Source organism: Helianthus annuus, chromosome 13 (assembly GCF_002127325.2).
Source record: "Helianthus annuus cultivar XRQ/B chromosome 13, HanXRQr2.0-SUNRISE, whole genome shotgun sequence".
Lineage (NCBI taxonomy): Eukaryota > Viridiplantae > Streptophyta > Magnoliopsida > Asterales > Asteraceae > Helianthus > Helianthus annuus.
This window is the reverse complement of record NC_035445.2, coordinates 76,596,096-76,619,071: the sequence shown is the minus strand read 5'-3', so window position 1 is coordinate 76,619,071 and position 22,976 is coordinate 76,596,096. Positions and strand designations below refer to the sequence as shown.

Below are 22,976 nucleotides of genomic sequence, written 5' to 3'. Positions count from 1 at the left end.
GCTTAACTTTAATTGTTAATGGTTGTTTGGTACTTATATTTTGGTAGGATGAAAGTGTTTATGTATGTTTGGTATTGATGGTCATTTGTAATGTTAAAGACTGCACTTTGCAGATCTGTTTTGGTATGTTAAATGCTGAATATTTGGTATTTGGCTGCACATTTGTTATGTTAAACTGTTATTTAGTATTTGGCTGCATATTCGGTACACATTTGGCTGCACATTTGGCTCACATATGTTAAACTGCATATTTGGTATTTGGCTGCATATTTGGTACAGATTTGGTGCACATTTGGCTGCACATTTGGTGCAAATTTGGTGCACATTTGGTAAACTGCATATTTGGTATTTGGTGCACATTTGGTAAACTGCATAGGTCATAAGACATTAGATGCACATGTCGGCACATTGTCATAAGACATTAGATGCACAACACATTAGATGTACATGTCGGCACATTGTCATAAGACATTAGATGCACAACACATTAGATGCATATGTCGGCATATTTCGGCACATTTTGGTTATAACCATCCAGCACTAAGTAAGATGATTCATTACAAAAGCCCCAAATTTTCCATTACAAACTTACAAAACAACCATATTAGCAGGTCGATAGTACAGACCAAACTTACAAAATCCAAACAAAAGTCAAACCCTAACCAGACTTAACATAGTAAAACATGAACAAGAAAAAACTGAAACCTAAGATAACTTTTAGCATCTTCTTCTCCTGTGCCAATTTTTTAGCTTCTTCTTCAAGCTTCATGTTCCGAGCAAACATCTGTCTTGCATTCTCTTCATGCCGCTTGATGGTGTCCAACACTGTAGGAATCATCACAGCCGGGTTCTCAATCTTCGGTGGCTCAGCCCAAGCAACGAATCCACAGTTTGATGGTTTGTTGCACCGGTGAAAACGACCTGGGTTTTGTGTTGTCCATGAGGTTCTCAGTGGGGTTAAGGCTCCACAAGTGCAAACCACCATTGTCGTTGCTTCGATCTCCTGTGGGTTAGAGTTTTTTTTTTGGGTTGATCTCTGGTTAGGGTTTCCGCTTGGGAGGTTGAAGATGATGATGTAATTGGGAACTGATAGGGGATATTATATTTGTGGGGTTTTTTTAATAAAGAAATTGTTTTAATGAAAATTAAATGGACAAAACTACCCCTACAGATAAAGACAAAAAAAGGATGTTGGAACAGTAAAAAATGAGAGTTTTTGTGATTTGGACTAAAATGACAACAAAATGCAAACCACAGGAACCCAGATTTAAAAAGTTTGAAATTTGGACTACAATGGCAAAACTGCCCAAACCACAGGGACCAAAATGGCAGTTTACTCTTATATTTTTGTATATATATGTATGTGTATATGTATATATATACTAATTAAAAATAATAATTCGATCCGAACCGAGCCAAGCGGACATTTGCTCATGCTTGTCCGCTCGGCTCCTTTACAAAGCGAACCGAGCAGAACGGCTCGTTTACAACCGAGCGTCAAATCGAACGAGCATTGTCCAAGCAATTTCCGAACGAGCGTCGAGCGAGCGACGAGCGGTGAGCAATTTGAACGGCACTAGTTCTATAGCATAGATTATGTCCATTCCAGACAAATTCTTTGTTCCTTCACATGTTTTACTTTTACAACAGGAAAAATTCTACTGTCGCTAGCATGTTTGAAACATCATTCAAAGACCGGCAAAATTCTACTGTCACTAGCATGTTTGAAACATCATTCAAAGACTGGCCACTGCCGCTACAGTTTATAATGTTTCAACAAAAGAAAGCATAGATTGTTTCAAGAAGTGGCATTGATGATCAATTCCACTGCATATTCTTTAAATTTCCTGCACAACTTTTGGCATAAAAACCAAGTTTGGTCATCAGTTTTATCTATGCTGTTGAGTCTATCATGAGTCGGTCCTTGTGAGGGGAAGATTATGGGTGCTAAACGGGTTGTGTCCGTGAGTTAACCGGTCTAACCCGACCCGAACTCAAAAATTTTACACGAACCCAAACACGACCTGAATATTCGTGGATTGACCCAAACACGACCTGAATATTCGTGGATTGACCCAAACATGACCTGAATATTCGTGGATTGACCCAAACACGACTGGTTCAAACTGATTTTTAATTTTATTTTTTTGCAAATTATTAATATATTAAAATTAAAACTTTACAAACACAAATGTATATAAAACAGTTACATTTTAATTATAAAATCTTATGTCAGTTTCCCTTTTAAGTTATAATTATAGCATAAACACCAATTTAATTTATGACATAAACCACATTGTAAAAAGATAAAAATATAATACAAATGGGTTAAACCGGTCGACCCGCACGGGTTGACACAAACCCGACCCATAAGTTAGCCAGCACATGTAAAACACCAAAGAGCTGAGACTAAAAATACCAAAGAGCTTTACCCCAATGATTAATGTGAGAAATCAGGTTACCAACAATCATATGACTAGAAATGGGATACAATACCCAATGGTAACAACAATTATAGAACTAAGGTTCATTATGTCCAAGGCTTTGTTTCTAGTATTTGCATTTTTTGGGATCACATTAGGGTGCTCGTTTTTTCAGTATTACAGTGGGGAGTAGGATTTAGAGTGAAGACTCGAATACCGAAAAACGAGCAACCTAATGTGATCCCCAAAAATGCAAATACTAGAAACAAAGCCTTGAACATAATAATGAATCTTAACCACCAAAACCCTACACCCCACTGCATGTTTTCTAGTTATAATGTTAAAAGCATACTACTGGTTCTTATAATCAAGCCAAGCCATTCAGTCAAGATCACATATCAACCAAATTGCTACCCAAACTAATGCAGTTAAACCTAAAAATGGGGTACAGTGTTACAAAAAAGAGCAAGACACAAATTGGATACAATACCCATAAGTTAGCCAGCACATGTAAAACTGGCATAGGATACAACACCGAACGGTGAATTCGTAAAAAAAAAAAAAAAAAAAAAAAAAAAAAAAAAAAAAAAAAAAACCAAATGTAGCAAAAAAGAAACCTCTGGCCAGATACAAAAGGTTTCATTTTTTGACGGAACTGACAAAAGCAGCCCAAACTTGGGGACTATTTTAGCATTTTACTCTTCTATCAAAATCTACTATCACATACCTGCTACCCAATCTTATGCCATCATATAATTCTCCATTCTTGAGACAATTAGCAATGCTTAATGAACCCAATTAAGCAGTTAGAACTCTAAGGCAGTGTTCGTTTCATAGAATAGAATGGAATCTTGACTACTTATTTTGTTGGTTTCAACAAGAAAATGGATTGGAATTGAACAACAAAAGAAAAGAAATGGAATCTACATTCCAAATCCATCCAAATTTATTTCATTTTGCAAAACAAACCCACCTAAATTAAAAATCAAATTTCAATTTCTGCGTGAATTCCCATTCTAATTTCATTTCAATCCATAAAACGAACACTACCTAAAGCTAACCAGATAAACCAAACCTCAAAATGATAACAAATATCAGATAAAAAAACTTAATTAAAAACAAATAAAATAACACAAAACAGAAATTAAACTTATAATGTTGAACTTGAATCCAACTTAAAACATTAAAAACCATAACAATGTTCAGCAAAACCCTAACAGACAAAGCATAGATAATATCAAATCAAAAACATAAAACTGTAAAAAAAACATAACATTCTTCCATCAGTACCTCCTTCCAGCACCACCACCAAATCCACCACGGCCACCACCACCATAACCACCAGGAATCCCACCGGAAACCACCGGCACATCCTCCTTCAACACAATCCCCGGCAGCTCACTCATCCCCAACGAAGCAAGCAAATCAATCGTCTCCTTATCAACCTCAATCCTATCAACTTTAATGGCGGATTCATCCGGAACAAAGTCCATACGCCTCTCTCTCTCCTCCTCCTGCAGCTTCAGCGAGATGCCTCTCACCGGACCTTTCTGGATCCTCTTCATAAGGTGAGTTGAGAACCCTGCGATCTTGTTACGGAGCCTTTTGGACGGGATGATGGCTACTTCTTCTAGAATCTTCTTGTTGGTGTGGAAATCGAGTGTCATTTTGGAATAGTAGCGTTCGATTACCTGACGGGAGGATTTCTTCACGGTTTTGGTGCGGACGCGACCCATGGTGTTTCACGGCGGCGGCGGTTTTTGCTCCGGTGAGTGTTAAAGGGTTTCTAGGGTTTGTGTGTTGGGATGGTGTGGGTGTAGGGTTTGTATATGGGTGGGGATGTGGGTTGATTGGGCTCAAAGTTTGTGAGCTTAGTTGGGTCCATTTAATGTGATAATATTTATTGAAGTCCGGTTCAAAGAGAGATAAGTTATAGAAGTGCACAAACTGGGTTTTTTCAATATTTGGTTCTGGGTATGGTCGAGTATCACTTATACCGAGTATTGATAGAATTGGTTCCGATTCTGGTTCCTAACATAAGAAATTGGTTTTTTTGAATACCCGGGTCCGGGTAAGGTCGGGTATCACTTACGCCAGTATTGAAAGAATTTGTTCCTGTTCTTAGCATAAAAAAACCATACCCGGTATACCTGGTTCAGGGTCGGGTATGGAACAGGTTTTTCAAAAACCGGGTATTAAAAAACCGGGCATTTTGAGTATTGAAAAAAACTCCTCTGAATCTCTTACGGCTAAACTTTAATTTTATGTTGCAAACAAAGCGTGCTTCTAAGATTGCTAAACTTGTATTTCTGTTGCAAACAAAGCATGCTTTTAAGATGCTCAAACGAAAAACAAACAGTATGAATGGGAATCCATGTTTGTTATTTTGAGTTAGCTCCCAATAAACAAAGAGTACTGCATCATACATTCACAGTTTAATGCATCACATATTCATAGTTTGTTTTTTTTTTCCTCAATCAATTAACCCATTCTTTTTAGCCAAAAAACCATAACTATGTATTAATAGCATAAAAGTGCATATATGTTAGAAATCGTGATTCCGGGTATTCGGGAAACCTGTTTATGGGAATAAAAAACCAGGTACGGGTACAACTCAGTTCCGGGTATTAAAAAAACCCAGGTACAAATGGGTATAAATCGGGTCCGGTTCTAGGTAAAAAAAACAAGTTTTTTTAATAACCGGTCCGATTTTTTTTCTTGTTCCGGTACCAGGTTTTTTGTTCACCTCTAATAAGTTAGGCTATATACAGTATGGATGTAAAATCCAGCCCCAAAGGCCGAATCCTACACTTTTCATAAGGGTCTGTTTGGTGTGAGGTAATGGAATGGACGAGAGAGTGCACTGGATCATTACCATTCCATGTCTTGTTTGGTTACCATGTGTAAATGGAATGAATTATTATTGTGTATTGTTCGGTAGGCAAGAAAAACGGAGTAATAAAATAAGCGGTGCATGGTGGTGGTCGGTGGTAGTAATTGTGGGTGGTTATAGGTGGTGGCGGTGGTGGGTGTCGGCGGCGACGATGGGTGGTGGTGGTGGCGGTGAGTAGCGGTGCGGCGGTGACGACGAGTGATGATGGCGGCAAGGTGGCCGTTGGTGGTGGGTGGCAGCAGAGGTAGCAGTGGATGGCGGCGGCGGCGGTTGGTGGTGACGGTGGTGGTGGCGTCGACGATGGTGGTGGGCAACGGCGACGAGTGGCGTTAGCGGTTGGTCGCGACTGTGGGTGATAACGGTGGCGAGTGGGTGGTGGCGGTGACGGTGGCTGTCGGGGTGAGGTGGTGGCGGGTGGCGTCGGTGGTGGGTGGTGGTGGTGGTGGTGGGTTGTGGCCAAGGTGGTGGGTTGTGGTGTTGTTGATGAATGGTGCAAGAGGGGATGAAATGGAAAAAAAACATGGGGTGTGGAAGGAATGATTTTGAGGGAATGTCTTTTGGAATGAGTGATTCCATTCCATTGACCAACCAAACACAATTTTCTTTATTCGCTCGTAATCATCCATTATATTCCACATCTCTTTCCTGCGTACCGAACACTACGTAAGTCTTAACCCACAAATGGATCATGAATGTAAACCACAAAATACCCAAGCCTAATTTGGGCCCATATTCAGCCCAGATGATATGCAAGCCCATATACCAACTATACAACTTTTTTATACAAAACAAAATGCAACACATATATTTACTTGTTTACTTGATAACTTATTATTTTATAACATTATCCCTGAAAAAATGCAACACATATATCTACTTGATAACTTATTACTTTATAACATTATCCCTGATAAATTATTGAACTCAAAATATTAAAAAAGACTTGACATGTTTATGCACACATTTTGCTCGAATCATCTAGTCAGATCACGTCACGTACATCTCAAATCATTTGTTCATTTAGTATTTTAATATTATAATTATAAATTATAAATAAATAGAAAAGCATCTGGTCACAAATATGATATTTCATAAAATATACTTTTCAATATATCCTTAAATAAAACATAAAGTTGCATATGTTAAAAATTAGTCTAATCCAGTGACGTCTCTGAGAATTCACGTACCCTTTCGAGCTCGAAAAATGTGTCCATATGCTTTAATGAAAATTATTTTTTGTTTATTTTTATTTTTTAAAATCATATTAGTATTGGGTTGGGCCCAATAAACATAATCTTAAGTTGGGTAAATTATAAAACATAAAAAGGTATTTGATAATGAGCCTCTATATTGGATTTGTATGTGTTTACAATTTTTTTTTAAAAAAAATAACATATATATATATATATCGATTTTTTTTTAAATCCCATGCCCCTCGAAATCACGGGCCTTGTACGGAAATTCTCCCCGCACACCATAAGAGCCGCCCCTGGTCTAATCATATTTAATACTTATAAAATACAATAAACAAAAAAAAAACATATATCATGTCAACTCTAGTTAATCCATTTGATTTTAAGTAATTTTGTTCCTTGTAAGTCATGTTTAAATTCCCAGTTACGTTTAATAACATTGACTTATCAACCGAACGTGCGGCCTAGTATTAACTATACAAATCTCTTTGGTAAATTTCAATCCAATTTTCACTAGGTTTTTATATATTATATGATCTTTCTTGTCAGCAACATTACTACATTAGCAAAGTTCCTTTTCAATAACAGGTCTCGCGGTTAAGCATATAAAACAATCGAGCGAACATGAATGTTTTTTTTTTGTGCATGTTCGTTTAACATTAACCGAACAAACACAAACACTTAAAGAACATATTACCATGTACCAGGTGTGTTCTTTAAGAAAATGAGTGTCTTTATGTTTGTTTATGTCATTTCATTAATATTTTAAACAAACTAATATATACGAACATAAAACACGAATAAACAAACATAAACGAAGAAAACAAATGTGTCCTCTTTGTCCGTTCGTTAGTCAATTACCCATAGTTTGATTCTAAAAATTAGGATGATCTCTTGTTGAAATATGGACCAATTGGTATCACTAATAACTTATAAATTAATCCTACTTAAATATGTAAACGAAGATAACCAAATTAACGTAAACAAACAAACGTAAATGAAAGCATCAGACTTGTACCGCTCGATTAATTAAATAAATAAACATTTTGTCAACGACCATTTATTTATTTAAATAATCAAACATAAATATACTTTCCACCAATTAGTTTCTTTTACCTACTCATGGTTTTTTTAATAGAAAATTTGAATCACTAATGGACTACTGGAGTATCGTGTCACTAGCGGGAGAAAAACCCTCTTGTTGGAATCGAACCTAAGACCAAGCGTAATGGGGCGTTTCTTTTAAAATTTTTTGCCCCAAAACGCTCTATAACGCCCTCATCCCCATTACGGGGGGCGTTTTGGGGCGTTTTAACTCAAAAAAAATCGATCCGGCGTTTAAATTAAAACGCCAAATGCACAATTAATCCCCCAATCAAACGGCTATATTTCCAACGGCTACTTTGACTAATTTTTTTTTTAAATCTATTATATATATATATATATATAAACAACCAAAACTCATTCATTTTCAACAAAAACAATCTCAAAACCTCTCTAAAAAATCCCACAATTTATAAAAAAAACTTGATGGATTCTCCTAGTTCTTCATCCATGATAAATTTTTACTACAACGAGTATTTTGCGGATGGCGATGGTTCGACCGATGAGGAGCTTGAGCAAGAGGCGGTTACGAGTGCATGTCAACTAGCGGTGCGATATGTCAACCATTCTCGTCGGCCCGAAGCCCCAAAAAATAAAAGAGGCTATGTTGAACGAGACCGACGCGCGGCACACGAGCGTTTGATGAAAGACTATTTTGACGAGGCGCCGACATTTTCAAACGAAGTTTTTAGGCGTCGTTTCCGGATGAGTAAACGGTTGTTTCTACGCATAGTCAACGACTTGGAAGCCAACTACGATTATTTTAAACAAAAACCGGATGCGAGAGGGGCACTTGGATTCACCGGTATCCAAAAGTGTACGTCGGCATTACGAATCCTTGCTTATGGTAACACTACCGACATCAACGACGAGTATCTAAAAATGGCGGAGAAAACAACACGAGATAGCTTGGAACATTTTTGTCGCGGTACAATTCTTATACTTTACTTTTATTTTTTTTTAAACGACGCGTATGCTTAGAATTTTTTTTTTTTTTTGAATCTTATGTTTGTCTATATTTTTTTTATAAAGGTATAATTGATGTGTACGGTGCGCGTTATCTTAGAACGCCTACATGGGAGGATCTTCAAAAGATCTACGAGGTACATAATGCCGAGCATGGTTTGCCTGGTATGATCGGGAGCATAGATTGCATGCATTGGCGTTGGGATAACTGCCCGACTGCATGGCGAGGCCAACACACACGTGGTGATAAAAAAGGACCCACTATTATTATTCAGGCGGTTGCTTCACAGGACCTTTGGGTTTGGTCGGCTTACTTTGGCGTGGTCGGGTCATGCAATGATATCAATGTTTTTGAACAATCGCCGTTGTTAGAGGAGTGGATTTCTGGCAAAGCTCCAAAAGCGTCGTTTTACGCAAATGGAAACTACTACCCCCATGGATATTATTTGAGCGACGGAATTTATCCTAGGTATTCGATTTTTTTGAAGACGTTTAGTGATCCTATTGATAACAAAAGAGCATACTTTAAAAAGGTTCAAGAGTCTTCACGAAAAGACATTGAGAGATGCTTTGGGGTTCTTAAACAACGCTGGCAATACTTGAGAAATCCTTGTCGTGCATGGAGCAAGCAAAAAATGAGAGATGCTATGTACGCTTGTATAATCATGCACAACATGATTTTGGAAGACGAAGGAAAGGCGATATGCCAGAATTATGTGCCAGAAGCCGTTCACCATGAGCATCCGCAGGCGTCAATGGAAGAAAGAGTTAGTAACGCGCGAGAGTTGCGTTACGAACCGTACCATTCCCAGTTAATGGTTGATTTGGTACACCACGCATGGTCGGTTCGGTACGTACCACCTGAGGGAGAGGAAGAAACGGAGGACGAGGAAGACGAAGTTGGCGAGGGTGAAGAAAGCGAAGACGAAAACTAGTTTTTTTTTTCTAGGAATTTTTTTTCTGTTTTTTTTTTTTGGTTTTTTTCAGTTTTTTTTTTAATTTTTTTTATGTAATGTAATTTTATTTTTAAATTAATGAAGTTTTTTTATGTTTTAAATTAAAAAAATAATTGGGAAATGATTGTAAAATGATTGAATGGGGCATTATGGGGCATTATACCACTACACCACTTTTTCTATAATGCCCCCTTGCTGACTAGGACGCCACATGGCGTAAAACGCCCCATGGTAGGGGCATTATAGTGTATAACCACTACACATGGTCTAAGAACTAATGGTTCCTAAGCCTTATCTCACCTAGGGGTGCAAACGAGCCGAGCGGCTCGCGAGCTACTCGAGATCGGATCGAGAAAAAGCTCGAAACGAGCCGAGCCTTATCGAGCCCGAGCCGAGCTTGAGCCTCAAAACAAAGCTCGTTTGTTTATCGAGCCCGAGCTCGAGCCTCACATGTGAAGCTCGTTAGGCTCGTCGAGCCTTATCGAGCCCTAGTGTAAACGAGCCGAGTCGAGCCGAGCTTATTTAATCCTTTTTTACAAGCCGACCTCGAACTTAAAAATAAGCTTATTTAGTAAACGAGTCCGAGCCCGAGCTTTACTTATCGAGCTCGCAAGCCTAAAAAGTCTATTATTTATATTATTTTTATTTAATATACTAATTAATAGATAATAAACGAGCCGAGCCCGAGCCGAGCTCGAGCTTGATAAAATACAAACGAGCAGAGCTCGAGCTTTGAAAACAAAGCTCGAATCGAGCCGAGCTCGAGCCCGAGCTCTCATATGTTAATCGAGCTCGAGCCTGGCCGAGCTCGGGCTCGGCTCGGCTCGTTTGCACCCCTAATCTCACCCAAGGATGTCAATAGGCTATAATGCCATGGGCTTTTGCGTGCTCATGGTAATAAACAAGATTCCGGATTTGATATCCATAAAAAGAAAAGGTTTGAAAGGTAGGACCCTAAATTGCAATTCCACAAATCCCAAGGGCATATAATACAAAATCCAAAACCTGCACTTTGACAGTTCATCAACCTAACCATACAAACATGTACCCATCTCCTTGGACCATAAAATCATAGACTCCCAAGAATAATTCAACCTCTTCACGTCAACAATCTTCACAATCAATGAACAACATCTTATAATAAAACCATCTTCACTCCCACAATCACCATCACCTTTCAAACAAATGGTGAATAAAATCACACTCACTCTCTTCCTCATCATCAGCAACAACATCTTCACCGGTTACGCCGACACCACCACCTGCACTGGCATCCACATCCAAAACTCATCCACTTCAACCTGCACTTACATAACAACCACCACCAGTTGCAACCCAAAAGGCTACATCAACTACCTCCAAATATACTACTGCAACTTCTCATCCTTTCCTCAAGCAGGTTTCATCCTCTTACTCATATGGCTCGTTATTCTCTTCTACATACTAAGCAATACGGCGTCGGATTACTTCTGCCCAGCAGTCGAACACTTGTCCAATTCGTTAAACCTATCTCCAGCTATCGCCGGAACCACTCTTCTTCCGTTAGGTAACGGATGCACCGACGTTTTCTCCACCGTGATAGCGTTCACGACCACCGCTGACGGCGGTGATATCGGTCTTAATAGTGTGTTAGGTGGATCTATTTTTGTTACCACCGTTGTCGTCGGAGTTATGAGCTTGCTGATTACGTACCAGAAAAAAGTTGTGGTGGTTGATAAACCTAATTTTATCCGTGACGTTGTGTTTCTTCTCGTGACACTCACGAACGTTCTCGTGATTGTTATTATTGGAGAAATTGGTTTATGGTTGGCGATTGTGTTTGTTTTGACTTACGTTGTTTACATTCTGTTAGTTTGTTACATCCATTTTATCCACCAGAAGAAACAGAAACAGAAACAGAAACTAGTATTTGGTTCGGTTAATGATGGTATTGGTGATGATCATGTTATTAGGGTACCATTGTTGTGTTCAGTTGAAGAAGAAAATGTTGTACATCCTGTAGAAAAAGTTGTACATTGTGAAGAGCAAGTTGTAGACAGAAGGAGTGTTGTGACTATTGTCAACCTTTTGCTATATGTTGTCAAGTTGCCGGTTTACTTGCCAAGAAGGGTAACAATACCAGTGGTGACAAAAGAAAGATGGTCAAAGCCCTTTTTGGTAATTTCAATGGTGTTGGGACCACTAATGGTGGGTGTAGTTTGGAATACAAAAGAGGGGAGTCTTGGGTTGAAGGGTAGTTTGGTGACATATTTTGTGGTGGGTGCAATTGGGATTGGTTTAGGGACTTGTACATATGCTTTCACAAGTAGTACTATGCCTCCACAAAGGTGTTTGGTGTTTTGGTATGCTAGTGGGTTCCTAATGAGTGTTACTTGGACATATGTAACTTGTAATGAGTTGGTGTCTTTGTTGGAGTCACTAGGGAACATCATAGGAATGAATCCTGCAATCATAGGGCTTACTGTTCTAGCTTGGGGGAACTCAATTGGGGACCTTGCGGCCAATGTGGCTTTGGCTATGTATGGTGGGCCCGATGGGCCTCAGATCGCGATGTCAGGATGTTATGCCGGGCCTTTGTTTAATGTTCTTATTGGTTTAGGGTTTTCGTTTGTGTTTGTGTCATGGTCAAAATATCCTGCTGCGTATGTCATTCCAGAAGACCCGAATTTGTGTGAAACTATAGGGTTTTTGATGGTTGGATTGCTTTGGGCTCTTGTGATTTTGACAAAAAGAGAGATGCGACTTGATCATACGCTTGGAGGTGGACTCTTGGTGATATATTTGTGCTTCTTATTCATTAAGCTTGCTAGGGCTATTGGTTTGCTAGGTTAAACTATTTGTAATTATAGCTAGCGTCAACCTTTTTAAGGACTTTAATTGTAATATAGTAGTTCGTTGTAACACATCATTCAACAAATGAAACGTGTTAAAATTTAGTAGCAACGTCTTTAACTGTTTCATGAAGTATATATACCTTGTCAAACTTGATAATGATTGTAAAACATCCCAACCCTTCAAGTTCTTAAACCCTATCCTCTTTAGTTAAAAACGTTTCAAACACTTATTACATTGTACATTAAACGTGGTCTGGTTCGAAAAGGCGGTCAGTGGGTTCACTAATGGTCACTTTGTTAAGAAAAACACGAGTTTGATTCCTTGTTGTAGAGTGATTTTATTATGACTTCAAACCAAAAAAAAACATGATTCTACTTAACATAGGTAAGGGATTCATTGAGCGGTAGTTGAGTCATGCAAACATGAATTTAAGATATATATCAAGCGTTACTTGTATATCCATATCTCTTTTTTGTTCTTTTTTATATTTATATATACAAAATTGTGGATGACCCCCTTGCATATGTAAGTGATTGTAGTGAAGTGATTCTACACGTTATTTGATATGTTCTATCATCAACTAGTTAGGCCATAAAGTTCTTTTCTTTGATTTAAACATGTTGAACATTGAGCCAAATTATTTATGGGTAATGTCAATAGATCAATGTGTCGTCATCAATAATGCCAAATATGATGCCGATTGGGTTTGGTACAAGATAAGTAGTGGAGTGTAGCAAATTATTATTTGGTCATGGGCTTGTGTTTTATTTATACCACACATTTGTTCATTTTTTGAATTTTTTTTATTGTTTTTATGATGAGATAAATAAAAGATGTGAAATTTTATATTCTTTTGATTATGCGTTTTATTGTTTTAGAATATAATAAATAGATTTTTTATTAGATACATATATACAGCAATACAAAATTAATAAATCTATATAGTTTTTTCGACTTTTCCACCCAGTGTCGGCTTTGATGGTGTGCGGTGAGGACCTCTGCACAAAACCCGTGATTTCAAGAGGCACGTGATTTGTAAAAAAATCCGATATATATATATATATGATAAAGATCCGTTAGGAACCACCCTTTATTGCGAGAACCGTGAGAACCAATGTGAACACATGGCAAATTTGTAATTAAGTGACAATAAAAAAAACACGCGCTCCTCTTATTTCAGCCCCTCTTCACCATCGTCATTCACAATCTAGGGTTTCATCAGAGATCTTGCATCCATCGACTACGGCGATCTTACAACGGCGACTGATATCCAAAGAATAGCATAATCTTCAATTGAGTTTTCCTGTTTCTATCTTTCGCCAATCCTCACACATTTCTTCAATCGGTTTTGGATTTATATGATATCATTCAAACGGAGGAATACCTAATTTTCATCCGATTTTGGATTCTGCTTCAATTATCTTCATTATTCACTGATTTGTTCGATTTTCTTCATAATCTGCAGGTTTTCGTTTTCGAATCCAATTCAGATGTTTATGCTATGATTTCAATTTATGATTTGCCCTTGATTCGAATCTCGTTTTGAAAGATTATTTGGTTGGGTCTTGTCACACCCTGGCTTTGCGGAAGCGTGAGTTAATTTGGTGTGACTTCTTAATACCATAGCTTAATCACAACAAAGCTATATGAAAGTAAAACCATGCAGATCATCCATAGATTCAAGTTTTAAAATAAAAGTACCACAACATAGTTTTAAAATGTCGACACATGCAACGGAATTACAACATAACAAAATAAAAACATTGTTCAGAGGACATAACCACAAACATAAAACAGACGCAGTTTAAGAACTGTGACTCGTCCAGGTAAAAGCCACAACCCCTAAACTTGGATGATCCCATAACTCTTTACGCAGCGTGAAAACGTATCATACCTCGCCAGATCCTTAATTCCCTGAAATACATGTAAGTTGGAAAAATCAACAAAAATGTTGAGCGATTTCATGTGTAAGTGAGTAAGTAAAACCTTTGTAAGTATAAAAATCCCTGGTATGTAGCAAATAAGGAAATAAAGAGATCACCAATGGTTTCCAAGGCCATTGATATGTGTGAAGTGCAGTAGGAAGACTCAAACCTAGCAGATTTTTGCGTCGGGTACCAAGTCACCCCGAGGTCCGTACTGTTGGGCCTGGGGTTGGGCTCGCTACACCCAGATAGATCTACCGCTAAAGACCCTCAGTCCTACAATGAGGATTAATGGCCTCCAGTTCCAGCCTACCCACTCACATGATCTAAGTAGTAACCCTCCTTACGCTAACCATACCATGTAAAAAGTATTCGTAATCATAGTAACATGTATTTCACCCCCGAAGTATAAAAACTGAAAACAGTTAAGAGAAAAGGGGGACATGAACTCACTGAAGTGCGTCTCGAAATAGTATCTCCCAGTCAACCTGCTGCGTGACGACCTACACGTACTAACTTCTATTAGACGGACGGCCGTGCCTTGGCTTAAGGTTTAAGTTCTTGAGAAATAGTTAGACAACTATTTCGTATTTACACTTCTTAATTAGTTATAAATTTTATTCCTTCCTAAGGATGGGGGTTTTAATACATGTGCGTTTATATATCTTCAAAATATATTATTAAGTCTCACTTAATAAAATATATTTTATTTCATTTGTCTAAAATACTCTACTTCCAAAATATAAATATTTTTCCCAAAAATATTATATTTTATTCCATACAATTTTCCAAAATAATACTTTTATCAAACATGCATTTAAGAGTATTTTCTAAAAATACATAAGTTACATTTTAAGGTTCATGTGGTAATAATAATACTGGTGTAACTTAAATATTCATTGTGAAGGCGTTGGTATTATTTTGGAGTCGTTAATATTCGGTATGTTCCAGTAATATTATTTTTACTCTAAAAATAATATTTATGTAGTTCACAAAATAATCATAAAATTCACACAAGTGTTACTATGAAAAATATATATTCTAAATATATATTTAGCAAGCTTTATTTATGAAAATCCCACCTCCGACACTTGAAGATTTTGTAATAAAAATCATGGTGAATTTTATTTGGAAAAATAAGTTAAAAATATATTCATAACACTTGTTGCAAAAATATTTCCAAGTGTTATATTTCTGGAAAAATTTCGCTAGAGTTTCCTCTGTAACTGGAGGTGGCCACGCTTACTAGCGTATCATTTTCTTTTCAAAATTCAATCAACAATTTTTCCATCATCAGCCAACAATATTCAAACATTAAACTGGTCAAAACAAGTATAAATCTCAAACACATGAACTTGTAAGTTATGTGAAAATACGTAGTAATCTTCCAACATTTTTAGTAGATCTTTCTATCTTTAAAAATAAAATCGGTTTCTTGAAATCTTTATTTTCAAAGAACATGTAACTTTACAACTTCTTAGTCGAAAATTACGAAAATATTTCTTTGTTAAATCCTTTTGTCACACAAGTGTTTACACACTTGTTTGTTCACAAAAATGCTTTTAGTCATGAAAGATCCGGCTTTTAAACATGATTTGTATCATACACTTGGTTCTTCGAAAATACCACTTGTAAATCTTTAGATCTACTAGCTTAGAACTCCTTTTTACAAGAAAAACTATTTTTACACAAGTTCATGTTCATGTATGAAAGGGTTCGTCATCTTGTATCTTTCTTACTTAACATATGGCTAGTTCATGTTCTACGAACATGATCTAGCGTGGTTTGATGACGATCCGTTTCACTACTAGCAACCAACAACATAAAATAACCATAACTAAACAAGATTCATGAGTTTTACACCATTATTTACTCTTTAACCACCATGTTCATCTTTCTTACAAGACTTTTAGTTTTAATCTTTAGTGTTCTCGATTTTTACCCGTTAAGCTTCTTATTAACCACTTTAGACAAGATCAAGAGGGTGTTTAGAATCACTTACAACTAGCTCAAGGCTAGGGAAGAATCAAGGCGAAAACAAGGTGGTTAATAGCGATGTAGAGAGGTCCTTGTGATTCCGTAAGCACCGAGCCTCCTTGTATGGACTCCTTCACCTTTGTATTTAAGTGGAATTGCAAGATCTAAATTCGAAAGTGATGGTGGGTGTGTGTGTGGGTTCGGCCAATTGCAAGGAGATGATAGATCAATTTTGTTGGAGTGTTTTGTGAAGTGAGAGTGTGATCTTATGGGTCTACTTATAGACCATTCATCATAATTAACCATTGGATCATATGTCATCAAGATATTAAACATGACCAAATAAAATGATCAAAAATTTGTGCGGTGTCCCAACATGGGACCGATTCGGTTGAGGGGGGGGGGGGTGGGTAACTGGTTTGGTTTCAACTTTATAGTTAGTGTTTAGTTAAGATAGTTAGGTGATTAAGTAGTGTGTTATGTGCGTTGTGAATTATAACGGGTGTTAGGGTGTTCAGGGACCCTAACTGGCTCAGAAAAGGAAAAACAATGTCATTGACAATATTTTTATGTTCCGGGTAAAGTCCGGTTGTTTGGTTGGATACTGATCCGTTAAAGTGCTTAATAAGCATTTAAAGTGTTTTTAATATTATTTTTTGTGTCGCAATGAATTCCCGACACTTTGGAAAGTGTCTAGTATTATTTTCCCATGTTTTTGCACTTTACTAGTTAGCTTAAATGCTGAATTTTGTATCAAAGTGCAGAATTTTGTGTTTAAAACATGTTTTAAGCACATCCGGTCACTATAACTGTCACGGCCCTAGCCCCGGTTTGACCCGGTCAAGAGCCGCGGGACAGGAACCCCGTGGTATTTAATTTAGGCGACAGCGGGAGTCTTTAATACAGGATCTTTTAATACTAAAAATTCCCGTTTACTTTATTACATAAGTTGGGGATAAAACCCTGTAATTTACAATAAAGGGATTTCACTGGGAAATCTTTATTTTACAAAACATGTTTCTTTATTTATTTATATTGAGCCACTTCCTTAAGCTTGTAGTGCTTCACGGCACTTTTCCTGGATCACAACAGATCACCTGAAACATGTTTGAAAAAGGTTTTGTCAGTGGGGAAATACTGAGTGAATCATTCTTTTTGTTTAAAATAATGTTTGGTTATAATTTACAGTATTAAGAGCGATTACAATGTTTATATGTCAACCAACTACCCACAGTATTTGTCATTCGACTCGTTTCTGTGACTGTGGTCATATCACTGTTGGGTCCGTTCACCCACAAGTGACGTGTATCACTATTTAGGTCCGTTCACCTAAAAGTGATATGTATCAAGATTTAGGTACGCCCACCTAAACTGATAAAAACAATAGTAATGTGCACAATACCCCACATACCGGCTGTAATTGAAGACTACAAAGACTTAATCCCTGTAATTACAACTTTGGAAAATAATTTGGAGTATTGTAAACCAATTGATAAAAAGAGATTGACTCACATTGCAGATTTAGGCGGGCGGAGTTTAATCTACTGATTAGCCTGTTTAACCTAATTTAAATAACAATGCACACAAACTGGGTTAGTAACTAATACAGCATTTACGACAATTCACGAGATTAAACCCTCACAACAAATGACAAAGTGCAATACTTAAACATCCATCGAATTAACGACGAATGACAAAGTATAAACTCAATTTGAGCGGCACTTAAACATTTGTTGGATAGTTTCTATCGATCGGACGTTGAATCGTAATAGCGATCGAGTTATTACCCTGTTACTGCGGCAGCGTTTCGTGATTTGTGTGTGTTGTGAAGTATTCGGACTATAACTCAGCGTATATTTGGAATTTGAGTGTCGTTCCAACTCCAGAATTCAAGTCCCAAACACCCCTATTTATACATAAAATTTGACCCCCTCGCGTGACGCGAGGGGTACCCCTGTGGGCGTCGCGTGGCGCGAGGGGTCACTACCTACCATAGGGTAGCCCCGTGTGTTTGTAGGCTTGCTGAGTCGATGAAATTGTAAAATTCGATTTTGACAGCTTTTTATTTGGATAATTGTAACTAGGGTTTACTCCCCCTGAGTTTTAGGGGCCCTGATCTTGATTCTGATTGTTATGAAATTTTAGGGTTTATGCAGAATTACTTGGGTTTCTCAATTAGGGTTTCCTTATTGGACAATTAACATAATAAGTAATTATTTTAGTGAGAGATGTTACATCCTCCCCACCTTAAGAAAAATCTTGTCCTCGAGATTTACTGGAATAGATGAGGATATTTTCGCTTCATTTCTGATGCCAGCTCCCAAGTGTATTCTGGTCCTCTTTTTAAATCCCACTTGACTTTGACTAATACTAGTCGTTTGTGTTTAAGAAACTTGATCTTTTTATCTTCTATTTGTAGTGGTTTCTCCACAAATTTCAACTTTTCATTTACCTCTATATCTTGAAGAGGTATTACCAGGGATTCGTCCGATAGACATTTCTTGAGGTTGGATACATGAAATACATCATGTACTCCAGCTAATTCTTCTGGTAGTTGTAAACGATAAGCAACTGGTCCTATTCGTTGGATTACTAAGAATGGTCCTACATATCTTGGACTCAAATTTCCTTTCTTACCGAATCGTACTACTCATTTCCAAGGAGAAACTTTCAAAAGTACTTTGTCTCCGACTTGAAACTCTAGCGGTTTGCGGCGATTGTCTGCATAGCTTTTCTGATGATCTCGAGCCATTTTCAGTCTTTCCTTGATTTGAGTTATCTTGTCAGTGGTTTCTTGCACAGTTTCAGGACCTGATAATTGACTTTCTCCTATTTCTGCCCAACAAACTGGAGTTCTACACTTACGTCCATATAGTGCTTCAAATGGGGCAGCTTCAATGCTTGAATGATAACTATTGTTATAGGAGAATTCAATTAAGGGTAAGTGATTATCCCAATTACTACCAAAATCTATCACACATGCTCGGAGCATGTCTTACAGGGTTTGTATCGTCCTTTCACTTTGTCCGTCTATTTGAGGATGATATGCAGTACTTAAATTTAGTCGGGTTCCCATTGCTTCCTGAAAACTAGTCCAGAAATGGGAAGTGAAACGACTATCCCTATCCAATACAATGGAGAGCGGAACTCCATGTAAGGATACTACTTCGTCTACATACAACTTTGCTAACCTTTCCATGCTAAAGGTTTCTTTCATGGGTAGAAAATGAGCTGATTTGGTTAATCGATCCACAATTACCCAAATCGCATCATTACCTTTTCTGGTTTTGGGTAAATTAGTAACAAAGTCCATTGTTATGAGTTCCCATTTCCATACAGGCATTTCTAGTTGTTGAAGTAGACCTGAAGGTTTCTGGTGTTCTGCCTTTACTTGCGAACAAGTAAGACATTTAGATACATATTCAGCTATATCCTTTTTCATTCCTATCCACCAAAAAGTATTCCTTAAATCTTGGTACATTTTATTGTTACCTGGATGCATGGTATACCTAGATTTATGGGCTTCTTCTAAAATCTTATTTCTTAATTCTCCTTGCTTAGGTACCCAAATTCTTTTCTTATGGAATCTCCAAGTTCCATCATTTCCTTGTTCTAACTCTTTTATTCGTCCTTTCATTCCTTCAGCATCGTCTTCGATTGCTGTTTCTTGAATTTTCTTTAGTTGTTCCATTAAATCTAACTGCAGATTTAATCTAAGAACACGGACTTGCTTTTGCTTTTCATGATACTTACGACTTAGAGCATCAGCGACTATATTTGCTTTCCCTTCGTGATATTGAATATCACAGTCGTACTCACTTAGGATTTCCATCCATCTTCTTTGTCTCATACTTAACTCTTTTTGCCCAAATATGTACCTTAGACTTTTATGATCTGTATAAACAGTAAACTTACTTCCACACAGATAATGTCTCCAAGTCTTAAGGGCAAAAATTATAGCTCCTAATTCTAAATCATGAGTCGTATAATTTTCCTCGTGTTTCTTCAATTGCCTGGAGGCATACGCAATTACCTTCTTGCGTTGCATCAACACACATCCAAATCCTAATTTTGAAGCATCACAACATACTTCAAAATCTTCAGTTCCTTCTAGCAAAGCTAAAATTGGAGCATTTGTCAACTTTTGTTTTAATATCTTAAAAGCTTCTTCTTGTCTAGGTCCCCATTTAAACTTAACTGCTTTACAGGTTAGCTTAGTCAAGGGTACATCTATCTTAGAAAAATCCTTAATAAATCGTCTGTAGTATCCAACTAAGCCTAGAAAGCTTCTAATTTCCATAGCTGTTTGTGGAACCTTCCATTTGGTAATTGCTTCTATTTTAGAAGGATCTACGTGAATACCTTCATGATTTACCATATGTCCTAAGAATTGCACTTCTTGCAGCCAAAATTCACACTTCGAGAATTTGGCGTAAAGCTTTTCCTTTCTTAACAAAGTTAAGAGTGCATGCAGGTGCTCATAATGTTCTTCTTGACTTTTGGAATAAATAAGTATATCGTCGATAAAGACAATTACGAATTTATCCAAGTATGGTTTACAAATCCGATTCATCATGTCCATGAATTTTGCAGGAGCATTTGTTAGTCCGAAGGGCATGACTGTAAACTCATAATGACCATACCTAGTTCTGAAAGCAGTTTTAGGTATGTCTTCCTCCTGTACTTTCAACTGATGATCTCCGAAGCGTAAGTCTATCTTAGAAAAATACCTAGCTCCCTGGAGTTGATCAAAAAGATCATCAATCCTAGGTAATGGGTATCGATTCTTAATTGTAACCTTATTCAGTTCCCTATAATCGATACACATTCTCATCGATCCATCTTTCTTTTTCACAAACAACACTGGTGCTCCCCAAGGGGATGAACTAGGTTGTATAAATCCTTTGCTTAGTAATTCATCTAACTGCTTTTTCAATTCTAGCATTTCAGTGGGTGCTAGCCGGTAAGGTGCTTTGGCTATTGGCGTAGTTCCAGGAATTAGATGAATCCTAAACTCTACTTCTCTATCAGGTGGTAACCCGGGTAATTCTTCTAGGAATACATCGGAATATTCTGAGACTACCGGGATTTCCTGAAGTTCCTTATTCTTAGTGTTAATGATTACTGAAATCATGTACACTACTTCTTGTTTTCTTGAATAACTAGCTAACTTCATTACTGAAATGAATTTCAGTGGTTTTCGAGGTTTATTTCCTATGATTGAAATTACTTCTCTTGTAGGTGTTTGGATTTCTACGGAATTTTTATCACAGAGAATTCTAGCATGGTTGGCTACTAACCAATCCATTCCTAATACCACATCGATCCGGCTAACTTCATAGGTAACAAGTTTGCAGAAAATTTATGTCCTGATAGTTCTATCTTTCCTTCTTGCAAAACATTATCTATGTTAATAGAATTTCCATATGCCGTTTCGACTGTAAAAATCTGCCTAAGAGTGGTTAAGGGTAAATTAAGAGCTTGGCAGAATGAGGTATTAATAAAACTTTGGTTTGCACCAGAGTCAAATAATACTTTTGCAAACACGTCGTGAACTAAGAACGTACCAGCTATCACATCTGGAATGAGTTCTGCTTCTTGAGTGGTCAGCTGGAATGCTCTGGCATTCTTTTTGGTAGTTCCGTCGGTCGTCTTAGCTTTGTTGTCTGCTGGTTTAACCAGTTTAGGGCATTCTGTCTTGAAATGTCCGGTTTCTCTGCAGTTGAAATAGACTGTTGTCTTCTTTCTGCAATGTTCTTCACGATGTCCTGCAACTTTGCAAAAGTTACAGTTTTCATTACATCTTCCAAAATGCTTCTTTCTGCAATTCCTACAAAAAGGCGGATTTGAGGATTGTCCTGTTCCTCTCTTCTTAGCATTGCTATTATTACCCATACGAAATCCTTGGGTAATTTTCTGAGCCAAATCCTTCTTCCGGTTTTCTTCTCTTGTACGTACCAGTTCGTCAGTTAGGGTGTTAGCTAATTTTACCGCATCGTCAATAGTGCGAGGTCTCGCAGCCTTAACGATATTACGGATTTCGCCAATCAATCCCCAAATATAACGGGAAATAAGCACCGGTTCTGGCGAAGCCAGGGTTGGTACCACTCTCGCATATTCGAAGAATGTTGAAGTATATCCTCGACAGTCTACACCCACCATACGATGGCTCAAGAACTTATTTGCCATTTGTTCCTTTTCATACTCAGGACAAAATTTTCTTTCTATTAACTGCTTAAATTTTTCCCATTTCATGGCATAGTCCATATTTCTTCCTTTGGTTTGGAGCACCGTATTCCACCATTCTAGCGCCCCTTCTTTAAAAAGATGCGAAGCATACATAACCTTGTCTTCTTCAGCACATTTACTTATCATAATTACTGCTTCGTTTTTTTCTAACCAACGCAGTGTCGCAGTCGCCCCTTCATTGCCTGCAAATTCAGCTGGTTTACAAGCAAGAAATTCTTTGTAAGTGCAACCAGGCGTTGCAGCTTTCATTTTCTTAGGGAGTGGGGTCTGCAGTGGATTATTGTTATGATTATTATGATTGTCGCCTCCGTTTACGCTATTACTGAAATTATCTTCCTGGGTACGTTTACTAGGAATGATTTGTTGAGGTTCAGCAGGTTTTTGGGCAGCAGCCAGGATTGTTGGAATAGCATTGGCTATCCCTTGAGCAACGATATTCTCGATATCTTGCCTAG

At 37.6% G+C, this 22,976-nt stretch overlaps 3 protein-coding genes across 3 annotated transcripts; 1 reads left to right on the top strand and 2 right to left on the bottom strand.

Annotated features, from left to right (window-relative positions):
- Window positions 1–658: 658 nt before the first annotated feature.
- LOC110901073 lies at window positions 659–985 on the bottom strand. Its single transcript, XM_022147925.1, has one exon. It carries the CDS (start codon window positions 983–985, stop codon window positions 659–661), a length of 327 nt encoding a protein of 108 aa, XP_022003617.1.
- A 2,566-nt stretch (window positions 986–3,551) lies between these two features.
- Window positions 3,552–4,291, bottom strand: LOC110898242 (40S ribosomal protein S17). Its single transcript, XM_022145000.1, has one exon. It carries the CDS (start codon window positions 4,157–4,159, stop codon window positions 3,707–3,709), a length of 453 nt encoding a protein of 150 aa, XP_022000692.1. The 5' UTR covers window positions 4,160–4,291; the 3' UTR covers window positions 3,552–3,706.
- Window positions 4,292–10,720: 6,429 nt separating this feature from the next.
- LOC110901074 (cation/calcium exchanger 1) lies at window positions 10,721–12,367 on the top strand. Its single transcript, XM_022147927.1, has one exon. It carries the CDS (start codon window positions 10,721–10,723, stop codon window positions 12,365–12,367), a length of 1,647 nt encoding a protein of 548 aa, XP_022003619.1.
- The last annotated feature ends 10,609 nt before the right edge of the window (window positions 12,368–22,976 follow it).